The sequence below is a fragment of the Delphinus delphis genome, chromosome 17 (genome assembly GCF_949987515.2).
Source record: "Delphinus delphis chromosome 17, mDelDel1.2, whole genome shotgun sequence".
NCBI classification, from domain to species: Eukaryota; Metazoa; Chordata; class Mammalia; order Artiodactyla; family Delphinidae; genus Delphinus; species Delphinus delphis.
In genome coordinates, this window is record NC_082699.1 from 52,707,209 (window position 1) to 52,719,889 (window position 12,681).

Here is a 12,681-nt window from a genome sequence, read left to right on the forward strand (position 1 = left end):
GTTTTCAATTCACATGTTAGTCATGTTATAAACTGTTATGTTATATTGGTTGAATGAATCATATTTACTGTTAGAAATAGTAAATGGCATTAGATTGCCAGGTCCGCTCAGATCAAGTCTACTTAACTCATAATATAGCTGAATTATATTATAGCTCTGATAACAATATGGGCAGTGCCAAGAGGTATTACACTGCTGAACCTCACTACTGAAACATAATAATGAAGAGTTCACCCCATTTTTTCATATGAATCCATTTCTGAAAATAAGACATGGATTATTTTTCTCCATTCCTATCCAGACATCTTCTAAAGGGACTTGGTTAACTCTTAATTATTCTTAAACCTTGAGTCTTCCTGTATTTAGCAATAAAAATTACTACTAATTGAAGATATGCTATAGAAATAATGATGAAACATATTTATTTAAATCCTTCACAGAATGTTAATTTTCTTTTAATAGAAAAGAAATTAAAAAGCTGCTTCAGGGTTTTTGGTTTCTCTATTAAGCAATTGATCCTAACTATTAAATGGTGATTATGGATATTAAGAAATAAATTATGGTTTTCCATAACATTAAAATGTACTATTTTGAAAGCAAGCAAAATTCTCTAGAAAAGAAAGATCAATAAATCAATCCATTAAAATTATCACCAGATAATCCTTTGCTTTCAAATGTATCTGTTCAAAACTGTCACTCTATAAGCTACAAGGCTTTGTTTTGCTTGATCAAGAAATTAATGTGACTTTACGATCCGTATTCAACCGTGAACAGCTGCTCATCAATAAAAAGCCATTAATGTCCAAGTCAGAACAGCAGGTCTAAGATTGTGCTTAAGGAAAAAACCATCCCTTCAGTGAAAAGCCAGGGAACTGAGTTGGGAAAGACCTGGAAGCCCTGGGCTGTGTTTGCAAGGTCTGCCCTACCTCCCAGGCAGGGATGGGAGGTCAGTTGACAAGACACTACTCAGAGCCAGCTGGAGAATTCAGAACAAGGAAGCCTATCCAGGCTTTGAACTGGGAGAGTAAGTGGTGTGTTGGAAGCTGATAGAATGAAAATAATCAAGCTGGTGATTGGGGATTGGGCAGGCAAATCAGAAGACTTAAAGTGGGCAAAATGGTCCTGACACAGAGCAGGTATAATTAACTGTACCCCATGAAAAAGAGGCAATCCAAAAAGAAATATTTCATATATCAGGTTCTATCCCTTATGCCCCTCCCACTTGACATTTGGTGGTACTCCTCCCCACTCCACCCAAGCCTTGGGCAGAGAACAGGACTGCAAATTGCACACTGCCAAGAGTGGTCCCCAAGCAAGACCCCAAATTATTGGCACTTATGATCCCCAATTGTGGGATTACTACTCAACAACTAAAGATGATTTTTATTTTTTTTTTATTTTATTTTTTTGCGTTACACGGGCCTCTCACTGTTGTGGCCTCTTCTGTTGCGGAGCACAGGCTCCGGACGCGCAGGCTCAGCGGCCATGGCTCACGGGTCTAGCCGCTCCGCGGCATGTGGGATCTTGCCGGACAGGGACACGAACCCGTGTCCCCTGCATCGGGCAGGCGGACTCTCAACCACTGCGCCACCAGGGAAGCCCTAAAGATGATTTTTAAGTATTCTTTTATAGGTATTTTTAAAGTAAATTTTAAGTTTGCAGACTTTAGCAAGCTTTCTGTTTGTTTTGTTGTTGCGCTGGAAAACAAGTATTCACTATTTGTTTCTGGAAAAATATGTACCTTTTGTTTCATTTGCAAATGGAAAATTTAATAAAGAAAACTGAGGAATAATTAAAAAAGAAAAGGAAGAAAAGACCATAGGGATATAATAAATAACTTGAAGCAAAGATACACATCACTAAGGAAAAGCATTTTGAAAACATGCTCATGTCAAGATGTAAACTAGCCTGGATTTTTGATTTTGGGAATCAAAAAAAATTCTAGAAATTTTGAATTATTGGAACTTAGGCATTTGAAGAGTTTAAGGGCTAGAACAGGTGTTTAAGGGACTGTGGAGGGTCAAGTGGACTTAGGGAGCTGTAGTTACTGGGAATGATTTAGTAGTAATGTAGTACTAGTAGCAGGCAGTAACAGCTCTTATTTAAGAATGCTTGCTATGCACCAGGGTCTGCCCTAAGAGCTTTGCAAGCATTGGCCATGAAGTAGGCACTATTATGGCCACTTTACTGATGAGGAAACTGAAGTTTAGGGATATAATAACTTATACAAGGTTACACAGAATAATTCCAGAGCAAAGTAATAAACATTCTTTTTCTTCCCCTCCTGAGGATAAACAAGTTAAATTATTAATAGCAATGTGGTATAGACTGGGGTGGGGGGAGGGGGTGGAGGTACTGGAAATTTAAGTGGGTAGGTAAGTGCTGGTCAGGGTGACAGAACGAAGGTAGTTGTAGCCAAAAAAGAGGTTAAAAAAAAAAAAAGGCTGGTTGAGGAACAATTTGCATGAACAGCTTTCAGTCTTTGACCAACATAAACTTCTAACCTTCCTCACCAGTCACTTTACAACAGTGGAGCAGATACTTTTCTGAGGGCCCCTTACCAACAATAGCAAAGGATCCTAGCCTTTTAACAGCATACAGGATGAAAAGAAACAAAAAACAATCAGGCGTCAAAGACAGAACCATAGAAAAAGAACACCTTAATTTGGAAGGGTGGCTAGCTCGGTAAGCCAGGAACAAATGCAGGGACACGGTGAAGTAACACTTTTTAACTTACAGTTAAAGGAAATTCAATCAAAAATTACCAGCAGGAGCCTACATTCTGAATTAAACTCAGCGATTCGCACCCCTAAAGTTGTGGAATGATTGAGATCTGGCCAGATCCATCATTTTGAGACAGCTACGGCTCCCTCATTTTTTGCAATCTAAACACGTATTTCTCTTGGTCTCATCTGGTAGGGGGATTCTGTGGATTTAAGGAAAGGGGGCATGGTTGGAGCGGAGGCACTGTGTATAGAAACTAGAGCAACACGGGACGAGCCCAGACACTCAGCAAAAAAACAGTCTATATAGCCAGCAACGGTCACAAAAATCCTACTCCTGACCAAGCCCAGGCAGCTGCCACGCCGGCCTCCCCCACTCACCCCGCCCCCCAACGCTCATTGGCTCTCAGCCCCGACGCCGGACCCGCAGCCTCTCGCCTATTGGGCCAGACAGGACCTGGGGCGGGGTGCGGAAACAAGAGTTTGGGACTACTGAGAGCCGCCTTCGAGGGCTAAGGAGAGGCAGGAGGTGGGACTGGGGGAGGGTTTCCCGACCAGGGGGCGACTATGGCAGCTGCGCGGCGGCAGCGGCGGCTGAGACGGAGCGCGCGCCCGGCTTTGAATGAGCGGGGCTGGGACTGAACCGGCGGAGCGCAAGCTCGAGGAAGCGACCGGCAGCGCGCGTGCGCGCGCCCTGTGTGCGCGCGCAGCCCGCGGCAGCTCGGAGCCTCCGCCGGGCGGGCGGGGAGGGGGAGGGGCAGGTGAGTGTGTGCGGCTCGCGCGCCCTCGAGGGGCTTCCCTCCCCCACCCCCATTCCGATCCGGACCCGGGTCTTGGCGGGGGGGGGGTGTCCTCTGCCCTTCCCCAGTTAGCCCTCGTTTCTGCCCCGCACTTCCCGCCCTCCCACCTTCCTTTTCGGCCCTCCACCCGGTTTCCCCCCACCGAGGCCGACTGCCACTCTATGGTACTGTTTCCGGGTCAGGCTGACCTCTGGGGTGAGGGAACCGCGACCCGGAGCGGGCCCCGGGCGTGCAGCCCTCACCATGCGGGCTCACGCGTGGGAGACCGTGCTGCGGGGCTCCAGCCGGCATTCCCGGGTCCCCAGATTCGTCCCCCACAGGGAAATTTGCCCGTTCTTCCTGCCCTTCCTCTACAGGCCTTGCTCCTTACCAAGCAGATTTTTCTAAAATCCAAGTCCCAGTCCACTTGGCACCCACTTGGAGCAATTGAGAGCGTTTTCACCAAACGCCGTACATATGGCGTCGGATTGTGCAACCTGAAAACGCTCCTGTTGGTTTTCGCATCTGTACAGTGGGTATGATTTTTTTTTATCAGACAATTTCAAGTGGGTAATCTGAAGTTAAAACATTTTAGTTATGAAACTCGTTCCTTTTGAGCCTTTCAGGAGACTTTACTCTGCCTTTGTAAGAGCCTCAGTGGTATTTGAGGGCCTGACTTTGAGTTGCCTTAGATGGTCCAGTTTTCGCCCGCTCTCACGTTCTACTTCTAGTTCCCCTTCTCTTGCCGCTACCGAACTTTGGTTTTTCAAATTTAAGTGAGGTCAGGTGGTTTTATTTTTGGAGCCTTGTGATATACCTTAACCTACTTCAGAGATTTACAAACTTAATTTGAGGATATTCTGTACTGTACTAGATTATATGGTGTTTCAAATTTTGGTATTAAAAACATTCAAAAATATAGTTTTAGAAATACAGCAATTAGTGACTTGTTTAGTGTGTACCAACATAGATTTCGGCTTGGCTTATTTAACAATTTGTGAGATAGTGACTCTACTGAAAAGATCTCGCCAGCAGTTTACATGGAATTACAGGGACGAAGGATACATTTAATCTTTCAGTTTCTAATGCATTTTTTTTTTAATTGTAGGTGAATCTTTTTCACTTGACACAGCCAAGCTGTCACTCCTGTTGACTTCCTAGAGATGTCATTTGTCCAAAAGCGCTGAGGGTAGGTTGCTTTATGGTTCTGAACCTTATTTCGGCTATATCTCAAGTTTTTGTATTTTTGTAGTAATTTTTAAGGAAACTTTAACTTTAAAATTAGATTATATTAGCATATTTCAGTTCTAGAAAGTATTTCGACAGAGTAAAAATGCAAGTAGCTTAAGATGTGTACTTCTCAGATTGGTGATCTAGAGAGCGTTTCAAAAATCAACTGAGGCAATGAGTGTAAAATTTAAGAAGAGGTTTCTTAAATGGGATGTGATGTGGGAAGAGCCTGGGCTTTGGGGTCAGTCTCTTTAACTTCTGGGTGAGTGAATGTGAACTTCACTAGCAGTTGAGCCTCATCTGTTAAATGGGAATAGTGAAACTCACCTCCTTTGTTTGTCTTTAGAATTCCAGTGAGGCCATAGAAGGTACATTGTCTAGAACTATATTGAGTGCTCAAGGAATGATAATTTCCCTTCGTTCAACAAATATTTGAGTACCTACAATGTGCTTAGCATTGGCTAAGACCTAGAAATACCAACTGAGCAAGACTGATGGGGCCCTGCCTCCCTAGTTTTTTGCATTGTCACTGGCTTGTGACAGTTGAGCAGCGTACACAGGGTTTCTGTGTACTGGGTCAGTAGTGTTTCCCATCACCCGGGGTAGTATCTGTTACATAGTAGGTGCTAAATATACGTGTGTGTGATACACACACACACACACACACACACACACACACACACACACATACACACACACAGAGAAATGAATTGGAACATTAAGTAAATATGGGTCCCAAAGAACTGATTCCTGCCTTCAAGTCAGTGTAATTGATAAAATCAAAAGTGTTACTTGATGGTTAACATGATTGCATTTTCCCCCATTTCAGTTGCAATTGGTTGGAAAATTTATCTTGGAAATTATAATACCATCACTGAATTACTAAAAATGTTTATTATTAGTGAGGTATTCTTGGCTTTTGCATTAAATAGACCTAGATTTGAATCTAGATCATTGGGTGTGGGAACATGGAAACATGAGCTTACTCTCTGCTTCAATTCTATGAAAAGAGAGCAATAATATCTATCTCATAAGATGGTTTTATGGTGAGATAATACTTAAGTAGTGCTTGGCACATAGTAGCTAGTCAGTGAATATTAGTTTTTCTCTTTTATTAATCACAAAAGCAACTTTTCCACAGAATGAGGATATTCTTAATTGCTAGGGAGAGAATTCTATTCTGGTGTCAATAATAGTCCCACTTTCTGATTTACTATTGGAACAAAACTTTAAATTTTATTTTTAGTTACCATTAAAGTCATTCAATTTGACAAATACTTATTGAACAATGACACACAGCAATATTTGTGGCAGAGCGATGACCGTCGTTACCAAGCCTTTATATGAAACTTATTCTCAACTCTTCATTCATGTAAATCCTGAGACCGACTCTTTTCCCCAGTCCTTAAATATTAAATGTCTTCTCCCTTCAAAACATCCTGATAGAGTATCTCCTCAACTCTTTCCCCTTTTCTCCCTAATGCCCCATGCTCTACGGTCTCTTTCCTAGCTCTTTTTTTGTTTATAATTTTTCTGAAAATTTAGGCTAAATCTTCATTTAGGGAAGTTTGCTTTGAGAGTTTGGTTGAGAGTTTTATTTTTGACAAATTAGCTTTAAAATGAAGCTTTTGTTCATCACCTTAATTGTTCACATCATTCTGCTCGTACTGAAGCAATCAAACCTTTCTTTCACGTCTTATTTTGCAAGTAGTAACTGGAGGTAACAGATGAATAAGATTCTCATGGGAAGGATTGTAAAGGATGAATACAGTATATAGAAATAACTATGGTACAAAATAGAAAATATAGGTGCAGTAAGAGAAAAATCCTGCAATTAAAAAGACTTTGCAATAGTTCAGCAAGAAATAATAAAGGCTTATGCTAGGGAGATTGCAGTGGAAATAGGGAAGAATATGGATAGTATTAGGAAATGGAATTAGGTCTTTTTGGCAGTTTGCATGTAAGGGGATAAGAGAAAGGAGGAGTCAAAAACGTTACATTTTTTTAATCCTTTTAAATTGCTGTTTGGGGATGTTTTTGACAGAAATATTTTAGTTACTTGAACAGTGAAATTGTTAATATTTTCTTCGTTCAGTCTATTTTAGAGTCACGTTCTTTTCATCCTCTCAGTTAGTAGGCCAACTCCAGGCATAGGCATTCAGAAAATCATTCAACGCATATGGCGATACAACTTGCACATGTACAAAATGCATGAGCATTGCTAAGGGAGCCTTTTGGAACTCTTCTTACTGAAGAGTCTACTTGCCCTTTACACCCTTCTAACCCTAGAAGTAGAAAGTGTTTTGCCTTTCTTTAGAAGGGATTGGCAATAGTGGCTCTACGGAGCAGTTTAGGATCAGGTACTGCAAGAGTTAACTGCATTTTCCTTGCTTTCTGGTTTTGTTTCGCTTTTATTATTTTTGTTTTGTTTTGAACTTTCATATCAAGGTATAATACACAAGCAGTGTATACAGTAAAATAAACTGGTGTTGCCACCACTCAAATTGAGATACAGACCTTAGTTCCCTCATGCTTCTATACCACCCCCCCCAATCAGAGGTGAACACCATCTTTTATTATGTAATTTTTAACCAGTCAGTGTAATATCTTACTAGTTGAGAAAATTATTACATGCTCTTTTCAAGACTTTAGGAGGTTATTGCTCATATATAGTAATTGAAAGCAAAGCAGTGCTCTCTCCTTTAATCCACTTGAAATACTTTTTAAAATAGCATATTAGTACAGTGATGGTATATTTATCCAGGGAGATTTAAATATTTACGTTATATTTTAAATTTCATTGCTTATCTTATATCCATATAAGATAATTTTAAAATAAAAGTCAGCATCTCAGTTTTGCGTAGATGGAACATACAGCTATCTTTTTAATTTGGCTCCATGATCATTATTACTTAAGTTACATTTTATTCCCTTTTAAGTAAATATGTATAGAACTGAAGTCCAAATATACTGTTGATGTTTTCTTATTTTGGAAAAAAATATTAAATTATGTTTTCTTTTTTTGTTTTATGGAATCACTCTACTCCAAATATTGGTGTTAACCGACTATAATGATTGCTTGGAAACTTTCTACTGATGGCCTAGGAGTAGGATAAGTTTTAGTTGTGACTTTGTTATTGGTTTTTGCCTCACCTTGAACAGAAAAGTTAACTTCAGTGTATCTTAAGTCTGCTGGTTGAGAAAGCTAAGAAGTTGGATGATACATTGATATATTCAAATTACCCCAACATAAGAATCATGATTCTAAATGCTTACTCAGTAATTTTCCTCCTTTGACAGATGAAAGGCAAGGAAAAGCTAAAACATAAAATTCCATTGTCAGAAACATCATTCCTCTGTGTGTGTGTGTGTGTGTGTGTGTGTACATACCTGTAATTTCTTGTGACTTGATTTAACATGTGATCTACTCTACCTCTATACTGGAAAAATAGCCATCTCTCATGAATTAACAAATTTTAGTTTCCTTTTACCTCTTGTGTATTTATTTTGAGTCTCTGAATGAGGAAACTTATGGTTACTTAATATATTTAACTCTAACTTATGCCAAAACTCATTTTAAGAAATATTTAAATTAGTGATTGTTAGGATAATATATGTAGTACATGTATGGTATAGGTGACTAAAATGTGTAAAGAAATATTTGGAAATAATGACCATGTTTAAAAGGCTAGCAAAATGATACCTGTTTTGCCATTTTTGAGAATTTTTTTTGTCCTGTTGTTGCCACGGCTTTAACTAGTTCCCAGTTCCTTAGCATTTCTTTTATATAAATCATATCTTTTGATTTAATCATAGGGAGGCAGTATGAGTGTGATCTTTTAGGACTCAATCATTAGACTACCTGGGTTCAGATTCCACTTTTTTAACTTAACAGCTCTGTGTCTTCGGGCAGCTTCCTTAAGCACTCTGTGCCTTGGTTTCCCTATCTAAAATAGGAATAAAATAGTACTTACCTCCAGTCCTTCATAGGGTTGTTCTGAGCATTAAACGAGTTATTACATGTAAAGCACTAAGAAAGCTTGTATTAGAGTAAGAGTTAGCTATTATGGTATGTTGAAATGCTGCTGTGAAATCAGAGTTCCATTCCTAGAGAAATTCTGTAATATGTTTCTTGTCACTAATTGACTTAGTTTCCTACCGAAAATTGGCTCTCCATAGTTGCAACTAATCAATATAAAATAATGGTCTTAATGACTTCTTTTAAGATTCTCATCAGAATCTGAAAACTCATGACATAATACTGTTTTTTTAATGTCTTATTAGATTGTTTTTACTAGATTTTTGAGCTACAGTTGACACAAAATGAACTGCACATTTTTTAAATGTAAAATTTTATCAGTTTTGATTAATATATACACTCCTGTGAAACCATTACCACAATCAAAATAGTAAGTATATCCAGTACCTCCAGTACTCATGCTCCTTTGTACTCCATCCTTCTCACCCCTTCCTGCCCCATCTCAAGGCACCACTGATCTATTTTCTGTCACTAGAGATTTGTTTGTATTTTCTAGAGCTTTTTTTTTTTAATAAATGGGATCATATAGTATATATTCTTTTTTTGTCTGGCTTCTTTTCATTCAGCTTAATTATTTTGAGATATATCCATGCTATTGCTTGCAGTAGTAGTTCATTCTTTTTTATTGTTGAGTAGTGTTCTATTATATGTATATACCACAATTTGTTTATCCATTCACCTGTTGATGTACATTTGGGTTGTTTCCAGTTTGGAGCTATTAAAAATAAAGCTGCTGGGCTTCCCTGCTGGCGCAGTGGTTGAGAGTCCGCCTGCCGATGCAGGGGATACGGGTTCGTGCCCCTGTCCGGGAAGATCCCACATGCCGCGGAGCGGCTAGGCCCGTGAGCCATGGCTGCTGAGCCTGCGCATCCGGAGCCTGTGCTCCGCAGCAGGAGGGGCCACGACAGTGAGAGGCCCACATACCGCAAAAATAAAAAAAAAATTTAAAAATAAAATAAAGCTGCTATTCAAAAACAACACGTTTTTGAATGGGTGTATGGTTTCATTTATCTTGGGTGAATTCCTAAGAGTAGAATGGTTGGGTCATATGCTGCATGTTGGTTTAACTTTGTAAGAAACTGCCAACTGTTTTCCAAAATGGCTGTATCATTTTACCTTCCCACTACCAGTGTATGAGAGTTACGGTTGCTTCACATCCTTGACAGTACTTGGTATTTTTAATTTGAGCCATTTTAACATGTGTGTAATGGTTTTTAAGTGTTTTTCTTTTTAACATCTTTATTGGAGTATAATTGTTTTACAATGTTGTGTTAGTTTCTGCTGTATAACAAAATGAAAAAAAAATGGAACGCTTCACGAATTTGCATGTCACCTTTGCGCAGGGACCATACTAATCTCTGTATCGTTCCAATTTTAGTATATGTGCTGCCAAAGCAAGCACTAAATGTTTTAATTTGCATTTCTCTGATGATTAATGATGTTCACCATTATTTCAATGTACTTATTTACCATTGTATATCTTCTTTGGTGAAGTGTCTATTCACACCTTTTGCCCATTTTTTAAAAATTAAGTTGTTTTCTTACTGAGTTTTGAGAGGTTCTTATGTATTCCAGATACAAGTTCTTTATCAGATATATGCTTTGCAAAGATTTTCTTCCAGTCTGTGGCTTGTCTTTTTATTCCCTTAACAGTGTTTTTGAATTGTAGAAGTTTTAAATTTTGATGAAGCCCTGTTTATCCTTTTTTTTTTTTATGGATTGTGCTTTTGGTGTCGTATCTAAAAAGATATTTGCCTAAACCAGGTCACAAAGATTTTGTCCAATTTTATTTTTCTAGAAGTTTTGTAGTTTTTGTTTTTTTTGTCTGCGTTGGGTCTTCATTGCTGCTCATAGCTTTCTCTAAGTGCAGCAAGCGAGGGCTACTCTTCTTTGTGGTGCTCAAGCTTCTCATTGTGGTGGCTTCTCTTGTTGCAGAGCACAGGCTCTAGGTGCGTGGGCTTCAGTAGTTGTGGCATACAGGCTCCGTAGTTGTGGCTTGCAGGCTCTAGAGCACAGTCTCAGTAGTTGTGGCGCATGGGCTTAAGTTGCTCTGTGGCATGTGGGAGCTTCCCGGACCAGGGCTCGAACCCATGTCCCCTTCATTGGCAGGCAGATTCTTAACCACTGTGCCACCAGGGAAGTCCTAGTTTTAGGTTTTATATTTATATCTGTGGTCCATTTTGAGTACTTTTTGTAAATGGTGTGAAATATGGATTGAAGGTTTTGGGGTTTGGGTGACTTTTTTTGGCATATGGGTATCCAGTTTTTCCAGCACTATTAGTCAGAAAGACTGTCCCTTCTCCACTGAATGGCCTTCACATGTTCATAAATTTCAGTTGTTCATATTTTGTGGGTCTATTTCTATACCTTCCATTCTGTACCATTGATCTATTTATCAGTCTTGACTCCAGTACCACATCATTTTGATTACTGTAGCTTTATAATGAATCTTGAAATCAGGTAGTATTAGCCCTTCTGCTTTGATTTTTTTTCAACATTGTTTTGACCATTATAGGTCCTTTACGTTTCTATATGAATTTTAGAATTAGCTTATCAAATTTTAGAGAAAAAAGCTTGCTGAGATTTTGATTGGGATTTCACTGAATCTGTAGTTCAATTTAGGGAGATTTGATATCTTAACAGTATCAAGTCTTTGAGCCATGAAAGATCTTTAAGTTAATAAGGGTCTTTTAATTTCTCTCATCAATGTTTTATAGTTTCTGATACATGTCTTTCATTAGATTTCTCCCTAAGTACTTTATATTTTCTGTACTCTTATAATTTTTAAAAATTTTAGTTTGTGATCATTTGTTGCTAACATAAAAATACAGTTGATTATAGATTCCATTGAATTTTCTAGATAGACTATAGATACAATTTTACTTCTTCCTTTCCAGTCTGAATGCCTTTTATTTCCTTTTCTTGCTTGATTGCACTGGCCAGAACCTCTGCTACGGTATTAAGCAGAAGTGACAAAAGCAGATGTGCTTATGTTGTTCATAATCTTAGGTGGGAAGTGTCCAGTTTTTCACCATTAAGTCTCATGTTACTATGGGTTTTTCATAGATGTCCTTGGTCAGGTTGAGAAAGTTCCCTTCTATTTCTAGTTGGTTGTTTTTAAGGAGTTTTGTGTCTGTTCATAAGATACTGGTCTCTAGTTTTCTTTTCTGATAATGTCTTTGGTCTAGATTAGTGTCAGTGTAATGGTAGCCTCAAAGAGTGAGTTGATAAAAAATCCCTCTCCTTCAGTTTTCTGGCACTGTGTGTAGAATTGGTATTACTTCTTAAGTATTTGATAGAATTCATTCATGAAGTCATCTGGGCTTGGGGGATTTTTAACTACAAATTCAATTTCTTTAATAAATACAGAGATTTTCAGGTTATCTGTTTTTTCTTGCTGTGCTTTCATAACTTGTTTCTTTCAAGGAATTTGTCCATTTCATCTTGTCAAATATAGGCATAAAGTTATAATACTTTCTCAATATACTCTTCATATTTGTAGACTCTCTAGTAATGTCACCTCTCTTTTATGATATTGGCATAATTTGTTATTAGGGACATGTGTTTTGGGTTCTTATGTACTTTTGATTAACTGACCCCTTTATCACTATGAAATGAACATTTTTATGTCTGCTAATATTATTTTTGCTAAAAATCTACTCTCTGACATTGAAATAGTCAATTTAACTTTCTTTCAATTAGTGTTAGCATGGTATATTTTTCCGTCATCCTTTTGCTTTTAACCTATTTGTGTTTTTATACTTAAAGTACATTTTTTGCATCCTATCTAACAATCTCTGGCTTTAAATTTGCATTTAACGAGATTATTGATCCAGTTGGGTTTAATTCTATCCTCTTGCTATTTGTTGTTCCATCTAATATTTGTTCCCCTTTACCTTGTTTTCTACTA

The 12,681-nt window shown here is 38.4% G+C and overlaps 1 protein-coding gene and 1 non-coding gene across 4 annotated transcripts in view; one reads left to right on the forward strand and one right to left on the reverse strand.

Moving 5' to 3' along the window:
• The first annotated feature begins 3,258 nt into the window (after positions 1 to 3,258).
• The window catches only part of EBAG9 (estrogen receptor binding site associated antigen 9), a 31,439-nt gene continuing 22,016 nt past the window's right edge, over positions 3,259 to 12,681 (forward strand). The window contains exons 1-2 of one of the 3 annotated variants that reach the window (XM_059995072.1): positions 3,259 to 3,484; positions 4,611 to 4,691. Coding sequence is in view for 1 of the 3 variants with exons in the window: in XM_059995074.1 (XP_059851057.1) it covers positions 3,685 to 4,038 (354 nt within the window). In the remaining 2 variants the exon portion in view is untranslated. Of the gene's footprint in view, positions 3,485 to 3,669; positions 4,039 to 4,610; positions 4,692 to 12,681 lie in introns of those variants that run through there. The other 2 variants (XM_059995073.1, XM_059995074.1) reach the window with 2 other exon arrangements.
• Positions 10,070 to 10,173, reverse strand: LOC132413428 (U6 spliceosomal RNA). Its single transcript, XR_009516726.1, has one exon. It is a non-coding gene; the product is annotated as a U6 spliceosomal RNA (small nuclear RNA).